Below are 19,489 nucleotides of genomic sequence, written 5' to 3'. Positions count from 1 at the left end.
AGAGCTACAAAGAAGTAGATTATCTCATTCTGTCCAGAGGCAACAGCGGTGATGATGGTCCAATCATACTGTATTTTTTAAAATCAAAGCCATTGCCTGCCTCCAGCCTGGTGTATAAACCCATGCCTCTGAATCTAGATTAGCACATTTAGCTTTTTCAGATGGAGCAACCACACCTTAAAAAGCAGCATTAGTGGAACTTTGACAGTGTGGATGTATCAGGCGGGGAGAAATTTATTGCCAGAAAAATGAAAAAGCCACATAGGTTCCTTTGTGCCCCTGAAGAAGCAGGAGCTACCTTCTGTCCGACTCCACCTTCTCTCTCCTTGGAGCCCTGATGTTTCCTCCTGCAATCTTCCTTTGAAAGGAGATGGATTGTGACATGTAGCCCGAGGCACAGCATGATTCAGAGAACAAGGGAAGGAGATCCTTTCTGTACTCTTGACAGAGGCACACTTCTTCACCTGGTAGGCAGAGGAGAGAGTGGCTGATGAGATAAGCAGGTGATCTTTGGGGCATCGGCTGCTGTAGATGTGCTGACACAGAGCACAGGGTTGACTGTCATGGGAAGAGAGAGTGGTTTGGCAAGCTGTGCCGAGGCTGGCAAGGGAGCACAAGTCCTAGGAAGTCACATGCTGCTGTCTGGGGCGAAGGTGTTCTTGAGTCATCATCCGTGGCTTGATTTGCAGAGGGAAGAAATCTTCCTGCCAATTAAGCCTTTTAAAACTTTCCGCTTCCAACCCCCCCCCCCCAAATATGGCTCCCATCAGCTTCAGGGCCTCGTGTCACTGTTTTGGGCATTTATTTCACCTGCCCCTGAGTTTTCTGTAACCAGTTCTCTCTGATCTGATGATCTTAAAATGATTTGCAGATAGCTGCTGCTGCAGAAGCAGCTCACACCAGAAAATGTAGGGAGAGCAGGTGGCCTTTTCCTGTCAGAAGTGAAAGCTTTTTCACCTTGCATGTAGTCTCCCAGAAAGTCTATCCATTGCTTGTCTCCATGGATGCCAATGTTGACATTCATTCACATTTTCTCTCTCTCCCCCTTTCTGTAGGTTTGCTGATGTTTGCCATCACGCACATCTTGTATTCTTCCGCATTTGGGATGAAGCCTCTAGATCTGAAAGCTGGTCTGGTGATGACTTTGGTGTCCAGTTTCTCCTACACTTTCCTGTACTACTACCTCTCTGGCCCCTTCACCTACCTAGTAGCCGTCTACACTGCCTTGATTGGCTTCATGGGCTGGCGGGCCGTGGCTGGCGTGCAGCTGTGCAACGACCTGTGGACTTGGACCAAGCTCTCGGCTTGCATTGGCTCAATGCTCTTCATTGTGTCTGACCTGACCATCGCCGTCAACAAGTTCTGCTTCCCTGTGCCCTACTCGCGGGTCATCATCATGGCCACGTACTATGCAGCCCAGATGCTCATTGCACTTTCTGCGGTGGAAAGCAGGGACGAAGACATCTTCAGGAAGAGGAAGTAGACGGGGGTGCCAGCAGGCTCTCAAACTCTGCTGGGAGTGCTGTAACTGCAATTCATCCCGGAGGAGAGTTTTGACTCTAGGTGAACCGGTGATTGCAGATCTTGCTTCATCGAAGCATTATCTTTAGTGTTTAGCTGGCTCTTCTCCAGTCCAGTTTGCCGGAGCCTAGAAGCCACACTGGAAGTTTAGTTCACACAGAACCAACTATCTGACCTTTTCCTCTCTCTCTCTCTCTCTCTCTCTCTCTCTCTCTCTCTCTCTCTCTCTCTCTCTCTCTCTCTCTCTCTCTCTCTCTCTCTCTCGCATCTTGGAAGTTTCATGGGAGGGAGGGCCTCTCTAACTACTTCATTGTGTTTGTATAATACTGGAGCTGATGCTGAACATTCCAGAAGGAGAAGATTCATTTCAGGACAGCGTTTCAAAAGAAGGAAAGGGTAGGCAGTGCATTGGCGTTTAAGAGCCTTGCCTTCAACACTCTGAATGTGCAAAAGTCATGTGAAAATGACCCTTGGTGCTGTGTGACCAAGCCCCGTTTTGCGTGCATTACAGTACAACTGTGAAACAATTGTGTGTCTACACAAGGAACCCCCAGGGCCCAAACGCTACAACAGGACCTGGGAGCACTTTGTGGGAGTTTATGTAGGTCGCAAAGCTTGGGCTGCCCCTGCGAGAAACCAGCCTGAAGTCCAGATTCATTGCAACCATTTTATTTATGGGCCATTCAAAGCCTTTCTTCTGAATGTGAATCCTGCAGAGCCCATGTTGTTCTGCAGGCTTAAAAGCAACAACAAAATGCAACCATTTTCTCAGGCTTGGGTGGGAGGGAGGGAGGGAACACGGGAAATGAAAAGATTGCTGTACGTGTGCGTGTGGAACGCAGTTAACGGTATATGGTTCGTCAATTTTTCTAGCAATTTCTAGCTTGCATAATCTCAGATTAGAGCACCAAACAGGAGAACATTGTGAGCGCTCTCAAAAATCCAACTCACCAGCTGCTTCGTTGGCTGAATATTTTGGCCAAGGAAACCATCGGCTCGTCAGACCTGCTGTCATTGCTACACGACGGGTCTGGTAAAGACTTGGATTAGTGACGATGTGTAGAGCCAGCTTCTCCTCCCAGCCTCCACTCCAGAGTCCAGACAAAATCCCATGTATTGAAAGAGGAAGAATCGGCAGGGTTAAATCCTGGGCATGCAGGTGCTCTCGTCACTGTGAACAAGCGCTGTGTGGGCAGATCCCTGACCGGCATTAGCAAGTCATTGTTTCTATACAGCGGACTATCAGGGAACAATATTTATTTGAAACTAAGCCAATGGGCTTCCGTGTATTTGCGCATGTGTAATGTGCCTGTTTCCGTGTACATGTTGCACAAGAAGAGTTGTGTTGCTTTCCCACCAACTGTCACCAGGACTGTGGAATCTGCAGGTGCCTTCAGACCAACAGCTGCAGTTGCGGGTCTTGCCGAGAGGTACAGCCTATCACCAAAGTGCTGAGAGACCAATCAATGCGCCACTCTCCTCTCATCCATCTTCACTGCGCAGCACTGAGTCACTGTAGATCCAATTGGCAGGGAAGTGCAGTGGGGGAAAGTTTTGTGCCAGCAGCTTCCTGGCTGTTTTGTTTCGGTGTCAAGTTGCAAAACGGGTTAGCTTGGCCTGCACTGCAGCGATTGGTGTGAAGACCCCTGGTTGTGTGTGCCCACCTAATTGTTTGTGGGGACTCTGAGGGACACATCGTACTTACTGACCGCAATGTATTTTTCTCTTTCCAGTTCTCCGTACAAGCTAGTAAGTGGAGGTCATGGGTAGAGCAATCCTGCAGAGGTTGGGGGAGGGAGAATCTGTGTCAAAGGAGCCACCACTTTCAAAGCCCTGCTGGGTTCTTACCTATATTCTTTTTCCTGGCCCATTTCCTTTTCTCCTGTGAAGAGGGAGGTTTGCAGCCTCTCAGATGCCTTTCCCAGGAGCTTAAGTGTTGATTTACTTTGTGTCTCCACAGTTAGAACATAAAGCATTCCTTTAGGTTCCCTCTACTGTGTTCTTTCAGTAGAATTCTGCCCTTGCTTGCAAAATTGCCTGTGCAGATAAGTACCTTTCCCCTTGCTTTGCTTATCTGTTAAAAATAATAATAATATGAAAAGAGTATTCTTAGTAATTCTTAAACAGTGGCATCTTGCCAGAGGTGCACTACATATTCCAGGTAGATTGCACCCACCCACACCCGGTTAATATCCCAAGATAAAACTTCCACACACACATTCTGTCATTCAGAAATGAACTATAGCAGGCATCCCCAAACTTCGGCCCTCCAGATGTTTTGGACTACAATTCCCATCATCCCTGACCACTGGTCCTCTTAGCTAGGGATCATGGGAGTTGTAGGCTAAAACATCTGGAGGGCCGCAGTTTGGGGATGCCTGAACTACAGCGTATGCTGTTCTTCAGAGTTTAGCTCGGGGGTGCTTTCTCATTTCCCATAATCCCACTGTGCTGGGCACTTCAACCTCTGATGATTCTTACAATTGCTGGTGGAACGGCCATAGCTCTGTGGTATCGGGCTTAATCCCTGACACATCTTCGGGTAGGGCTGGGAAGGACCCCTGCTTGAAACCCTGGAGAGAGCTGCTGCTCCTAGTCAGTGCAGACAATGCTGAGCTGGATGGGCCAACTGGTCTGACTCAGGATGAGGCCTCTTCCTCTCCTCCCATGGCTGACATCTTGTAATGGGCATTTCCTTATTACAAGTATTATTATTGCAAAGTAATAATTATTACAAAGTACCTACCTTTCCCCAGGGATACTTCCAACACGTTGAATTGTTTGCTACTGGCTCAGTCAATTAAGGTAGAAGCTGCTCATACGACTTTCTGTAATAGTCAGTTCTGGCAGCATCCAATCAGTGGAGGAAAAACTGTGTTACAAAAGTATTGCTGGTCTTATAGCACTTGAACCACCATGGCTTCTCCCAACGAATGCCATGTTCACCATATGTTGTGTAATCTTCTAGACCTTTATCATGTGTCTCCCCTCCACTCCCTTACTTGCCTAAAAAGCCCCAAATGTTGCAACCTTTCTTTACAGAGGAGTTGCGCTCCAACTCTTTGATCCTTTGGGTTGCCCCTTTCTGAACCATCTTCAGCACTCCAGTGAGGTGAGGTGAGGTGACCAGAACTGGATGCAGGGGGTTTGGGGTCCCATGAATCAACATACCCACAGAATTCCCACTTTTCAGCCCGGAAGCGGAAGCAGCAAAATGCTGCTGGCAGGGCAGTTACACGTGCAGAGCCCCAGTGGAGAGAGTCCTGCCCTCTGGACGACCCTCCCAGGGAGCAGAATGGCAGCTGGGCTGCTACTTATGGCACCTCAGCCAACTGAATGCTGGCTGTATGCCAGCTGTTGGATTGCACCCTGCGTTGACTGCGTCCAGGATTTAGTTTTATGTGTGCATGCAGGCTAACACGTGGAATATTTTGTTTTAGGGCAGCATGTTGGGGCAAGTTTCATCGGGAGGCTACTTTGCAATGTTGTACATATTATAAAACCATAACACTGTTCATGGGAGGAGGAGGAGGAGGATTACGTACCTGACCCAAGGAGGATTACATGGCTGACCAATTGTGTTCCATTTGGAATTGGGGTTCTGCTGTCTGAGCCTGGTAAGGCACATTGTTTGAATTAACTTTTTCATATATGGCCTATGAATTTTGACTTCCCTTGTGCTATTTATGTGAACAGCTAGTTATTGTTAAGGCAGGTATGAAAGAGGAGGAGAGCATTTGAAATGTGAATGAGTATTCTGACCAAATGCAGGAACTGCTTTTACGAATGAAACAAGGAGAAGTTTATGCCACATGCGTGAATAAAGCATCTGGGTAGGCCATTTGAGTCTGGGTCTGATGCAGTCTCCACAACGAGATGCTGCCTTGAGCTCTATCTGTTGGTCGTCTGGAATCTACCACGTATGCCTCTCTTTAATTCAGCACCATGCTTATTTTATGTAACTTAGAGTCATAGAGTTGGAAGGGACCACAAGGGTCATCCAGTCCAACCCCCTGCAATGCAGGAATCTTTTTGCCCAACGTGAGGCCCAAACCTACAATCCTGACGTTAAAAGACTCATGTTCTACCGGTTGAGCTATCCAAGTGGGCATGGCATGGCATGTGGAGACTTCCAGAAGTAACAAATGGAAGACATAAAGTTAAAAGAATTCCTCTTAACAGTATGAGTGACAGCGATCCTCTCTAGCCTTAATCGACAGGACTCGAGAGACAGTGGCTTGTTTCAGAATGGCTCTGAAACCACAGAGGCAAGAAAGAAGGTTCTGGGTGTAAACACTGCTCTGCTCCTGCCCCATGTGCTGCCACGCACTGATGAAGGACCCCAAGGAACACAGGGTTCTTTTTCAGAGCGAGGCATTGTGGGAAAGGTCCCTTCGAAAAGGGCCCACGCCACTACTGCTTTGTTGCAGCATCCAGTTTAAGACTTGAGCAGTATACTACTTTTAAGCTTTAGAGAATATCTGCTGTGGCAAAGGAGCTGCAGCAGGGCTCGCCTGCCCATCAGCCTCAGCGAGGCAGTCACCTCAGGTGGGAACATTGTGGGAACAGCTGGGAGGCCCCCAAGGAGCAATGCCACCTGCTGCCTCCTGCACTTCTGGTCTTTGGCTGCCGCCTGGGAAGAGGGGAGCCACTGCTGCTGCCACCTGCTCCTCTCCAGCCTCCTTTAGTCTTTCCTGCTGCCTTCAGTGCACCAAGACTTCCCCCCTTGGTGCACCTTAGGCGGCGGGGGTTGGAGGGGGGAGAGGAGACGGGAGGCACCATTTTCTATTTTGCCTCAAGCGGCCAAATGCCTAGGGCTGACAATCCCCCAAACCACCTCACCTTGAATGCTGTGATCTAAGGAAGTCGGCTTCCGCAGAGTGAGGCATTCTAGCATGGTCAACGCTGGAGGAGCAGCACTGAGCATTTTGCTGAAGCAGCCGAGTGGCAGTGGCACTTCCAGCGGACAAAGCAGGAGGGTGTGGCAAGAGTGCACAATTCCTTCACCCTTTGCATTTGGCCACCTGAGGCAGAGGTCTCAGAGTGGCTAACAGGTGGAGCGGCCCTGTGAGGAAGGCTCTTGGGACAAGGGATGGCTGAGTTCTCAGCCTCATTCTATTCCATTCTATTTAGGCTGAGGACTTTTCAGGCTGCCCATTGTAAATGGGCAACCAATGGGCCTTAAAGTCATTGTTAAAAGCCCCTTGGCTGTTTGCTGGCTAGCGCCATCCGCTTCTTTATCCAGACGCTAAGCAGATTTCATACCCGTCTCTTTCCTTGCATTCACTGGTGAAGAGGTTTTTTCCTCCCCTTAGAGCAGCCATACACCCTTAACTTCACTTTGAGTGTCTTTTGTTTAGAGAAGAACCAGAATAGAACAGATGGCCTCTTTTTTTTCATTTCAGGACACCACAATTTCACAGGCCTTGAAAAGTGCCTCCACCACCTCCTCTTCACAGTCTGAAAGGCAGCCAGAAAGGATCCTTGCGATAGATAGCTATCTACAATATAGGTGTGTGTGTGTGTGCCATATATATACAGTGGTATCTTGGGTTACAAACACCTTGGGTTACAAACACTTCAGGTTACAGACTCCTCTAACCCAGAAGTAGTACCTCGGGTTAAGAACTTTACCTCAGGATGAGAACAGAAATTGTGCGGCGGTAGCAATGGGAGGCCCCATTAGCTAAAGTGGTACCTCAGGTTAAGAACGGTTTCAGGTTAAGAACGGACCTCCGGAACAAATTAAGTTCTTAACCAGAGGTACCACTGTACACACATATTGACTTTAAATAGTCACTATGTATATATAAATATACTGCCTCAAGTCTCTAGGAATGTCCTGCTGCTGTTAAGACCACAATCAGAAAGAATTTGTTTTATTTCTGTTTGCATTTATGATTATTTACATTCCTTGAAGCATTGGTTAAAAAGAAAGCAAGAAAGCAAGCCTGGGAAGAAATAACAGGAAAACATGGATAGCATTTTTTAGGTATGCTACATTAAAATGGGATTCAGAACGATATGTGCAGAAAACTTAAATGTATCCTTATTGGAAACAGCTGCTCTTGAGTCCTAGAGCTAGAGGAAGCATTGGAGATCACATGTCCAAAGTCCATTTCGGGGGCCTAATCCAGCCTGCTGGTCGGTTTAATCAGGCCCCTGTGGCAGTTTATTTCCTGGGGTAAAATCCTATTAAAAAAAAACAAAAAACCCTCAACAACTCCAGCGCTTAAAAAGCTCAACGCCCACGGCCCTTCACTTCATCAAATCTCTTTGAAAAAAGTTTGGAAACCACTGATTGCAGGATCTGCAGGGCAGGGCACAGCTACAGGGTCACTGACAGATGGCTATCTAGATTTTGAATACTTAAATACTCCTCCCAAGATAGATTGTTGCATTCTTAAACTAAACCACAGAGCCTAGGGCTTGCCGATCAGAAGGTCAGTGGTTTGAATCCCTGCGACGGGGTGAGCTCCTGTTGTTCGGTCCCTGCTCCTGCCAACATAGCAGTTCGAAAGCACGTCAAAGTGCAAGTAGATAAATAGGTACCGCTCCAGCGGGAAGGTAAACAGCATTTCCGTGTGCTGCTCTGGTTCGCCAGAAGCGGCTTAGTCATGCTGGCCACATGAACCCGGAAGCTGTCTGCGGACAAACGCTAGCTCCCTCGGCCAGTAAAGTGAGATGAGCACCGCAACCCCAGAGTCATCCACGACTGGACCTAATGGTCAGGGGGTCCCTTTACCTTTAATATTTCCTACAATCTGCTATAAGTCTAGACAGGCATTTGCAATGCATTATATTTCATTAAATTAAAAAATATATGCAGAATTTTAAAGCATGTACTGAACTATTAATTAGAGAAAGGATATGTCTAGGAGCAGAATTATATTTTTTGTGATGTAACTCCTGTGACTTTACTATCTGTTGAATTTTTGCCTGTTGTGTTGCTGTCAAAAGACATCAGGAGCCCTGTGAGGGCAGGAAAAGGGAGTGATCCAAAAAAAATCAACATCAAAACACTTGGGGAAACTTTGGCAGTGGTATTGGGAAGCTCTGGTGGTCTTGAAAGAAAGATCTGGTTTAAAATAACACAGGACGTATAATCTCTTGCCTTTAATGCTGTTGCATAATATTATCAGCATTTCATTCAAGAGGGAAATTGTGTCTGGTTAGGGTGAAAGAGCAGTAAGGGGATTTAATCAGTTGGCATCTTTATTCATTCAGCCTGCTTAACTGCTAGCTCCAACATGAACCTGCTGCCCTAGAGAATTCTGTGCTGCACTTTTTGCAAACTTCCCCCTACTTTGCAAAATCTAGTTTGGAATATATATTAATTAACATGTACTGTTTTGCAGGGTGGGAAGGATGTAGGAAGATCACTAAAACATTATTTTTTAAAAAATTGTAATGCTTTTATTAGTTTTCAATTGCAGTCCCATAACAGCCTCATTATAACAATACCGATTTATAATGCAGTTATTAATACCAATCATTCAAATACTGAATTATATAATTTAGTTAATGTGGCCCCCCACATGCTAGATTTGATGGTTTGATGGTTTTCTTTATTTCTGTGTCCCAAAATCATCTTAGTTTCAGTTGCAATGCTGTCATAATAATAATAATCCCTTATACAACAACTGCAATATTACTGGTAGTAACCTATTTGTGTTGACACATTAAATAATTTATAAAACTGCAAGTGAGGAACTCAAACTATATCCTTGTTCTTCCTGTGGCAATTATTCTGTCCGTGGTGTTTCTTCCTGTCCTTGTAAGATGTCTTTCTTTCCCCCAAGTTGTTGCTGTTTTCTGTCATGCCTCGGGCAGAGCTGATATCCCATTGTTGTTCCAGAAATTTCTCCATTGCTCCATCCCGTGCTTTGTTGTTTTGCACCCAGAACTTTAACAACAGCTGCAGAAGTCGCTTTGTCCCAGTAAATAAACTGTTCTCACCATATTTCCTCTCAACCTGGGAAGAACAAAGGTCTGTCGAACTGCAGGTGACTCAGTAAAGAACCTTATCAGTTCCTTGGCAGTTCACAGACTGCTTTCATCCTTCCTTCCAGCTGAAGATATACTTCCAATTAAATTAAATTCCAAGTCCTCTTAGCGTTTTTCAGCTTACTTTGTAAATAATAAAGAATGGGGAAGAGTCAGATCTATCCCTCCATCGTAAACCTTTTTCCTTTTTTTTACGCACACAATTCCGTTTAATGTTTTCCATATTTATAATCCTATTTCTTCCATCCTCGCTTGTAAAAATATAATTTGAACTAACATTCAGAGGAGGGTTGCCAAATCATAAATGTAGAGAAGAAAACTTTAAATAAAGAAGCTGTAGGCTCCCCTTCCCGTCTTTTGCACTGAATGAAATCTTATCTCAAGTTCCAACCATAAAGTCCTTGCAGTTGGTTTGTCTGCAGTTTACAATCTTATCTCTTCTAGCATGCGCCAGTACTTTAGTTCAATTAAGCTCTAATTAACAGGAAAACCTCTGCTTCTTAATAGTGGTATAGGAGAGTTTTCGCCAGGTGAAGTGCTTTTGCACTCAGGGCCTCCCTGTCTCCCACATTCCATGCTGGAGCAAGAGCCAGGTACCGAGACAAACTGCGAGTGAAGCCCATTCCCCCTGTCCCTGGGGGGAGTTTGCAAGGATGCTTTACCCTCTGTCAGCCTTGTTTTTCCTTTGCCAACAATCTCCCGCTGTCGTGAGGGCTGCCTACATTAAGTGGAACCAAAATCACATTATTTTAAAATTCTTTGGAATATAGTATTATTTCTTTTTCACCGAATAGTATCGTTTCTTCTTCCCTGTACAGAGTTCAGAAAAGCAATTTGCTGCTACCGGTAGCAGTTGGTGAGTTCAAATGGGTTGGCTCTGAGTATTGTACAATTACACTTTCCCTTTTGTGCACAGATATATGTTTCCTTGATTGTGTTTTCATTTTGTTTGTATCATGGAGGGATTACTGTGGAGAAAGTGAGCAAGATAATGCTTTGTTTGCACCCTGGTTATTAGGGAGGAACCAATATAATGAGAAGCATTATCATAATCCATTTTCAGATTGTGGCAATTTAATTCGGCAGTAGTGTTATCATGGCTCTCTTAAAAGTATAGGCAGTCTTGATAAATGTGCTTGTCAGTTGCTTTTGTAACTAAAAGAGTTAGTTACCTTTTTGTTTTTAAAGAATTTTTTTTAGAAGAAAGCAATCCTCAATAAAAGATTTGTTTTTGTGCATTACTCTATGTCCAGAACCCTCTCTATGGTTCCCAGCCTCCTTTGAGGCAGATTAGCTTCTTGCATCTTTACAGATATCATTTCTGACCATTCAGCCATTTCTCTTGTTTACTTGTGGCAGAGTTGAAATAAACATGAGAAAAAAGGTCTCAGGCAAAACTCCCCAAGCTCAATTTAGTTGATGGAATTTGAAACCCTTCCCCCAAGATTACTATTTAATGACAGTCCTGGGATTTGGGATTCGAGGAGAAATCTGGTGTAAAAACATTTACCAAGTAGCTTACTAATGCCATTTTGCCTTACGATTCAATGATCAGAAATTAACATTCCACAAACTTGTTTCTGCTTGCAAAGCACCCTTTTGGGTTGAATCCTATATGTTCAAAAGGGTGGGCTGGGTAGGTGAGGAAAGGAATGTGTGTTTGTGCGCTGTGCACCAGACATTGCTTGTCCTGTGTTTAGGCTGTGCAAGAAAACTACTTCCAGGCATGCTTTCCTTTTCCCTTCCTCATCAACAAAACAATTAGAACAGGCAGAGCTCAGACTGTTCAGCATCATAGATGCTTTCCCCCATCTGAACATATATAACCACCTCCTGGAGACACAGATCTCTCAGCCGAAGATCTGTTTTTACTGTTATTGGTAGGTTAGAAAGTGTATGTGGGGTGGTGGGTGCATGACAGCTAAAGAAACCATGCCTAAAAAAATGTAGATATTTTTAAACCCTCAGGAAAGAAGCAGGCTTCTCTCCTTCCTTTCACTACTCCTCCTGCCATTTATATGAGCACTGTTGGGCTCTTAAGTGGTTATGTGTACTGGGCATCATGGCCATTTGTAAAGTGACCGCTGGCATTTAAGGAGAAAGAGGAGAATTATCTCCATTGTGGAAAGGCACAATGTGAAAAGTGTGCTCAGATCTAGGCAGGGCTGCCTAAAGCATATCGGGCGCCGTGGTGCAGAGATCGCTTTGGCGTCCCCGCCCCGTTTCTTGCCGCGGCTGGTGGGCTGCCGTGCGGCTCCCCCCTGGCCCCCATGCCACCCAGCCTACCCCTAGAGCCGGCCCTGGATCTAGGGTGATCTAATCTCTAGAATGATCAGATCTAATCTTCATTGCCCGTAATCTCCAAAACTGGCTTTTATTGCTGCTGTTGGCTTGGGCTCTAGTTCACCTCCATCTAGTTCCATCCTTTCTGCAGACATCGTGACATCGCCCTGCCCTACTCTGTTGTTGTTGTTTAGTCGTGTCCGACTCTTTGTGACCCCATGGACCACAGCACGCCAGGCACTCCTGTCTTCCACTGCCTCCCGCAGTTTGGTCAGACTCATGTTGGTAGCTTCGAGAACACTGTCCAACCATCTCATCCTCTCCCGTCCCCTTCTCCTTGTGCCCTCAATCTTTCCCAACAGTCTTTTCCAGGGAGTCTTCTCTTCTCATGAGCCCTACTCTAGTTGTACACAATGACTTCTGTGTCCCCTGGAGCATGAGATGACACATTTAGCTGGTTTGTTGGGGCTTGAACATTGCATTGGGAATGTGCAGATTTGTACCAACATTTGCGCTTGCTAGGTGTGAGGAAGGCTGCTTCTGCTCATTGATTACTGTGACTGGAGTGCTACTTCAGGAAAGCTTCATTCATTCCTTTAAAGTTACAGGAGCTGTAGTGGCTTGCATCAGTGGAAGACCTGGGTTCTGCGTCCTTTCCTCGATTAGCAAACACTGAATTAATTGCAATGCTTCTCTACCTATCTCACCGGGGTGGTGTAAGGAAAATTTAATGTTTTTGAATCCCTCTCAAATGGGACACATTTTCATAAGCATTATTATTATTATTATTATTATTATTATTATTATTATTAATTAAACCACAGTGTTACTTAAAAGTCACTTTTAGGAGCTTGCACAATTGTTTGTAAAACCAGCATCGGTGAATACCACTTTGTTTTAGACTGGCGTTTTTTGTTTTGTTTTTGTTCTAAATTAATGTAATGGTCTGTATATAAAAATGTAATGTGTGAATAGGCCCTTGAATATATCATTCAGTGCATCTGGATTTTGATCAGAGCTGCAAAACTAGTTACACCCAGAACACTATACCACAATGGCCAAATACCACAGGAGTTCTATCTCCTGCCATTTTAATTTTTTGGTGCATTTTAGTAGGAATATTTACAATTACACTACTGCATCTCAAGCAGATGAATAATAGTGGCTCTTCCACACACCCCACCCAGATTTTGCTACGTAGACCCTGCAAATTGGACACCCATCAAATTGAATTTCAAGTCAGCATTGACCTACAGCAGCAAACCCTGAACAGTGTGTTCATAATTATGTTGTTGAAAACTTTGGGGAAAGAGGTAGGATTGCACTGAATTTATGTTACACAAACGTGTTATCTAGAAAAGGAACTTGCAATGGATATAGCTCCACTGGGCTATATAATTAAGATGAAATATTCTTATGATAGCATTTCTCCAACTTGGAGACAATCCTCTCTAAGGTACGGTAGTGCACAGTTCAAAAGTCAGAAAAACCAGGGACTCTTTTCTTACAGCAGCAGACCAAAACGGCCATGTCGACTATCAAAGCTGCAGAGAAGCAGGGACATAAGGGAGCTTCTCCATATAGCAGCTTCTCCCTTTCCCGATTTATTTCTCATCTGGTTGTAAGCGGGAGACACTCTAATTCTGGTCTATTTCTGATTAGCAACACTCCTGTCCACAGATTTCCATGCACATGGCAGCGGACTGTGTGCGTGCAGCTCTATGCGCCTGGCTGCGAAAGAGATGGCTGCTGCTGGACTGGAAATGCAGAGTAGGTTTAGGAAAGGGCCAGAGTCCAACAGACGGAGCCTTGTGACATCATGCAGGGCATTTGATATTGGCTCTACACCTGTGTACTCTCAAGGGCAGGCATCCCCAAACTGCGGCCCTCCAGATGTTTTGGCCTACAACTCCCATGATCCCTGGCTAACAGGACCAGTGGTCAGGGATGATGGGAATTGTAGTCCAAAACATCTGGAGGGCCGAAGTTTGGGGATGCCTGCTCAAGGGCATTGTAAAGTAGGCCCGGGTTTGAATGAAAAGCCTCTACAAAATGATATGGAATGGCATGCGACTGAGGGTGGATACATAGTGAATAATTAGAGGTTTTGGGTAACAGAAATTCTACATTCTTTAACATTTATGTGTGGTAATGTAACAGAGGTTGTATGAGATGCGTTTGTATTATTTTACTCACAGAAACCCTCCCCAATAGAATTTTGGCTTCAGAGGGTTACTACTTCGCAGTATCGATCAAGTTGGGCTTAATATACATCAAACCTCATCTGGTGAGTTGCACATTATTATTTTCTCCACATGCTAACAATGTTTTCACCATTATGCAAAAACAACACAAATCGTTTTATATTTGCTTCAACTGTTTACGAAAAAATAGACCATAGGTTCCAAATAGCTGCAATGAAACCTAAACTGAACTCGGAAGCAGATACAACGCAAACACTGGTGTTTTTCTTTCCATGTTCAAATTTATTTTATTTTCAGTTTGTTCTATTGTGTGCATCCCCCCCCCCTTTAATGTAAAATGCTCTGCACATATAGATGTACTAAAAGTAAAATAAAAAACCCTCACTGGCCCGAAAGGCTAATATATTTGTGTTTTTTATTTGTTAATTGCCATGCTCCTGCTAAAACCATAGAGGCAGAGGAAGTCCAATTTAATGAAAAACAGCTCATACCGTAGTTATGGTTGGCAGGGTGATGTAGCCACCTCTGTCTATTTTGAGTGTCATGAAAGAGCAGCAAATTGTTAATCTGTTTAATGCATTCCTATTGTATATTTCCTTTCAGGGAGTGGCTTTCCTTCCTCAAGTGCCAAGATAACAAGGGCTTTATCTACCTTGACTGGAGGAGGTGTAATTTGCTCTTCTGCCTCAGGCGGCAAAATGCTATGCATAATTCCTGCTCACAAATGTGGCAGTTATGATTCTTCACAGCGCTCTAAAACTGTAAAGTGGGGCTGGAGAACCTCAAGCCTGGAAGCCAATTCTGGCCCTCCAGTCTTCTCTATGTGGCCCTCATGACTCTTTCCCAGGCCATAACCCTCACTGGCCCAATTCTGGACCCCCCCCCTGAGTGCTGGCATTTGCCATTGAACTCTGATAATGCCTCTTGCTTGCCTGGATAGAGCAGGTTTTGCGTGTGTGTGTAAAACTAGCCTTCTATGCAAAGGTGAAATGTAAATCCATTGCTCCACTAGCTTTCCCCTCTTGCCTCATCAACCACTGTCAAGTCCCGTCCCCCCCAGGGTTGCCCAGAAGGGAAATATAACTCTCTGAAAGTTTTTTCTCACCCCTGGTATAAAGGTTTCACCTGCTTTCACCTGCGATTCCCAAGAGCAAGTATATGGTTGGAAGGAAAACTCAGAGAACTGCCAAAGTCACTGCCAGTTGGGATATTTGTTTACATGGCGCCTGATTAAAAGCTAATCTCTCTGGTCACCAAGAGATGGAGAGGTCACCCAGCAATTGCTGGGGACACATTGGCAAGTAAAACCTTTGTGCCTGACTTCTCTGTTGTGTGCACCTGCAGGAGTCAGACTGGTGTCACATTTTCCCAATACTGTATCAGGAAGCTGCAAAATTAGCTCTTGAGGTGGAATTATTCACCTTGGTGACCTCACCCACTGCAGCTTGAACCACAACAATAATTTTATTATTGTTCTGTTGCCCATCTGACTGGGCTCTTGCCCTCCTAGAACTATCTTCACCTCAGAGGGAAAGAGGGAAAGCTGCAAGTCCCTGTCCATCAGCTCAGCTGGGATTTACTGCCATTTGGCTTCTGCTGCTCCCAAAACTGCCTCATAGTTGCTCCTCCAAGGAGAGTTTCATATACAGTCATTGAGAGGAGATCTGTACCCTGCACTCTGTCGTACATATATGCCCAGCCCATTTGGGGTGTGTGTGTGAGTGTGTGTGTGTGTGAACCAGCCTCAATACTTTAATGCATACAAATGCTCCTCTCAACAGTACTCTACCAGTTCACAGGCATGGTCTGATGTCCATTCTGATTTATGGAAAGCATGTGAAGTGTATGCTAACAAAATGTGCACATTTGCTCTGATTTGCCAGCTCCCATGTTTCCATGGCAACACTAAATGCTCTGCATTTTATGTGTGTCGTTTAATGCACAATGAAGTGAATAGGACTCAGGAGATTAACATTCAGTCCCTGATCTTTCTTTGGACCACTATTAAACCTTTCTCAGTCAATTCACTGGCTGGTAAGTGCCTAGTCATCACTAGCGGGCTACCAGTAGTATTGCTATGTGAGAAAAAGTTTATAACTGCAGCTTGATGTGCTTAAAAGGCAAGGCCATTCAAGTTCTTAAAGAATCTCCTTCAAAGGTAATTTAAATCAATATGCCCAGACCCTCATAAGTTAACGATGTCAAGAATTTCATTTAGGTGGTCCACAAACCAGATAAATTGGTTTGGTATCAGGAAGAAGTATTTGGTACTAAATTGGCTCCAATTGCTTAAGCTTAAAGTTTTTTTTTAAAAAGATGCAGGGCCCCTCCAGACACTCTATTTATTCAGATTTGCTTGCACAAAGCTTACACAGGGGTTAGATTACATCTGGTCTTTAATGAGTGTTCATCCTGATTTGTTTGTGAGGTGGGTGGTGTGGGAATAAATAAAAACAAGCAGTTCTATTGGGATCTTCCTTTATTTCCAAGTTCTCTGAAAAGTATTGGCAACCATATCTGCCATTATGAAGCTTTGAAGGCAGCCTTTAATGAATCCTGCAGCAGCATCTTTAGGCTAAATGACTACAAGTGATAACACAGTTGTGGTACTTAAAGCCATGCACAGCAACTATAATTATTCTGAACACTCAGCCAACTTTAAAATTGGTTTTTGTGTGTTGCTCACATGAGGTGTTTTGACTTCTGCAGGCTCTCAGTCACTGATTCCAGGAGGCTTCTATCATCTTTATCTAAAAGAGAAAGGCCGTCAGATATTAACAACTAGTGGATTTTTTGTTACTGAGCTCATGGTAAATTCTGTTAAGGGTTGTGAGGTCAAGAGCTTGTGGCAGGTGTGTACTACTGAATGTTTATTTAAGAACAGTGCTTGCACTGGAGGGTGAGGGGCTTAATGAGAGCCACAAGCCCCTCAACCTGGCTTTCTTCTGTTTTAGGCAAATAATCCCCCCAACCTTCTAAAATTAATAGCTAAAGAGACTTTGACAAAAGTTAAGGGGAACTCGGCCTCTTATACTTTTAACACCATTTAAATTGTGATACGTATCAACTGGTGACAGTATGCATAGCTTTTGGAAGGTGAAGTCATGCACACTTGTGAGCTGAAGCAAATCAGAATCAGTCACTCCCATATTTCAGCATGTGCTTGTGACTGATGCTATCACACAATCTTATCTGTTTGAAACTTATTACCTAGTGACTCTCCAGCAGGCAGGCTGTCTATTAAACTTTCTGAATTCCATTCATGCCTACTTCAACAGTAAGTTTCAAGTAGTTTGATAAGTTTATCATCATGCAGACAGGTAATTTTACTGTTTAGTCCAGGCATCCCCAAACTGTGGCCCTCCAGATGTTTTGGCCTACAACTCCCATGATCCCTAGCTATCAGGACCAGTGGTCAGGGAAGATGGAAATTGTAGTCCAAAACATCTGGAGGGCTGAAGTTTGGGGATACCTGGTTTAGTCTGAAAATATATTCCTGTTTCTTCCAGATGGTGAGAAATTCACACTTCCCAACATGATACATGAACAAAAAAAAACAGCTATCCTTCAAAATCAGCCCCAATTTTGGCAGTGTGGTTCTCTAACCAAAAAATGTGTGCCAAAAATGCATATTAGGAAAACTTATAGAAAAAAAGCATACAAAGAGTCATTATGTTAGAGGAAATTCCTTGCAAAAATATGTGTGCATTAGGATAAATGCACATGGAAATGCAGATGAATTGAAACTGATGTAGAAATGTGGGGAACTGAAGATAGGAAAAATGAGAAATCTGTTCACCTAGTTAGAAGGTTGGTGGGAGGCAGTTTCACAGGGTGACCTCCAATGAAACATTATTTTTGCTGAAGTAATGATGCAGACTGCAGTGCAGGCTGAAGCTGGATGACTTCTCCATTCTTCAGATGATACTGAACTGAAACTGCAGGCTGTTACTGACTTTCATCAGCCTGTTTTGCTGCAGTAGTAGCCACAGATACAAAAATAAAGCTGAGCAGTATCAGCCAAAGATAGATTCCTTCTATTGGTGGTGTATCTGAGCCATGCCTGGAAACATCACGCTCAGCTTTCACTTAAAAAGAACAAGCCAGGGATCCTGACACATGGGGAGGAGAAGGGCGAAGGGGCAGAAGGCAGGCAGAATAAGCAAGGGCAGGAGATAGACAGCAAGGACTGCCACATAAATCACCCATCCTGTATGCCACTTATCTCCCCCCCTCTCCCTTCAACCTGTTCTGTGAATTTTTGACTTAATAATCCCCGAGAGGAAAACGGGGTGGGGTGGGGTTTGATGTTATTCAAGTATTTATTCCCAGCATGAATGATCTGACCCAGGCTAGATCAGGGCTAGTATGAGAAGATACCAACTTGGGCAGAATTAATTCTGTTGGGCTCCTCCAGATGTCCTTTTTATTGCACATTCATGATGATTCGTGCTAATGATGCTATCAGAACCGTCACACGGAATTCTCCTTTGAATGCTAATTGCTCCAGCCAAAGTTTTGGGGTGGCCATTCTGCTTCATGTCCAATCACATCCTGGGTGAAATCCCATAACTTTTCCTGCCACAACTGTTCTCCCCCTTCTGTTGCATCATAGCTTTTCTGGACAGCAAGAATGCCACAGCATTATAGAAACATTGCTGAACAATGAATAAATCCACCACGAATTTATTATTACAGTATTGTGTGAAGAACATGTTGCAGAGCACACCCACAATAGAACATTATTCTGGAGGGGGCCTGTCCTGTTTGGCTTTCTCACGCTCAATATAGTTATATAAAATAAGCTGGTGCTGTTAACTACACCAACCTTCACCAAGGAAGGAATTCAACTTACCATACACCGTCAATATGCAACTGCATTTTTCCTGCCCAAGCTCATTCTCAATCACTATGGTGTACTCTCCTGTGTCTTTGGCAGTGCAAGTGGGGATCATCAGTGTGCAGACGCCACTAGTTGAGTTGTACCAGAACTTGGAATTGGCTGTGATGTTGATTTGACCCTTGTACAATGTAACCACAGGGCGGGGGTTTCCCAGGAAAGCGCAGCTCATGGTGCAATCATGGCCCCGGCACACGGCATGATTCTTCAGTGGGGTAATGAAACGGGGGGCATGGCGCCAGTCTCGCTCATGATATTCTTTTATCTTGGCATGGAAAAGTTCTGTTGAAGAAATGGCGTAATCAATACCTGGTTCCAAAGGGGTTTCCTCCTATTCAGATATCCATGTTTGGCTGGCTGTGCCTCCATGATATGATGATACAAACCTCAAATACTTGACATGGCCTTATGACTTTGCTTTCAGGCCATGGACTTCCTCAAAAGCTGCAGGGCATTTATTTGTCAGAACTATTCATTTCTTACTGATCTCTTTTATTTACTCATTTAATAAATGTCTATACTGCCCTTCCTGCGAAAGGAGCTCAGGGCAGCAAGCATACAAATAACTAAGCAA

The 19,489-nt window shown here is 44.4% G+C and overlaps 2 protein-coding genes across 4 annotated transcripts in view; one reads left to right on the top strand and one right to left on the bottom strand.

The window, feature by feature from the left end:
• TMEM86A (transmembrane protein 86A) overlaps nucleotides 1-14,411 on the top strand; it is a 43,371-nt gene extending 28,960 nt beyond the window's left edge. The window contains exons 3-4 of one of the 2 annotated variants that reach the window (XR_015949102.1): nucleotides 1,056-5,138; nucleotides 6,927-14,411. Coding sequence is in view for 1 of the 2 variants with exons in the window: in XM_035120745.3 (XP_034976636.1) it covers nucleotides 1,056-1,483 (428 nt within the window). In the remaining variant the exon portion in view is untranslated. Of the gene's footprint in view, nucleotides 1-1,055 lie in introns of both variants that reach the window. The other variant, XM_035120745.3, reaches the window with a different exon arrangement.
• A 2,065-nt stretch (nucleotides 14,412-16,476) lies between these two features.
• IGSF22 (immunoglobulin superfamily member 22) overlaps nucleotides 16,477-19,489 on the bottom strand; it is a 36,736-nt gene continuing 33,723 nt past the window's right edge. For both annotated transcript variants that reach the window (XM_035130737.3, XM_060276120.2), the window contains 2 exons: nucleotides 18,871-19,197; nucleotides 16,477-16,765 (listed from right to left, as the gene is read on the bottom strand). In XM_035130737.3, coding sequence (XP_034986628.1) covers nucleotides 16,698-16,765; nucleotides 18,871-19,197 — 395 coding nt within the window. In that variant the 3' untranslated portion in view covers nucleotides 16,477-16,697. The remainder of the gene's footprint in view (nucleotides 16,766-18,870; nucleotides 19,198-19,489) is intronic.

Source organism: Zootoca vivipara, chromosome 1 (genome assembly GCF_965207765.1).
Source record: "Zootoca vivipara chromosome 1, rZooViv2.hap1.1, whole genome shotgun sequence".
NCBI lineage: Eukaryota > Metazoa > Chordata > Lepidosauria > Squamata > Lacertidae > Zootoca > Zootoca vivipara.
The sequence above is the reverse complement of the archived record's forward strand: the minus strand, read 5'-3'. Positions and strand labels throughout refer to the sequence as shown.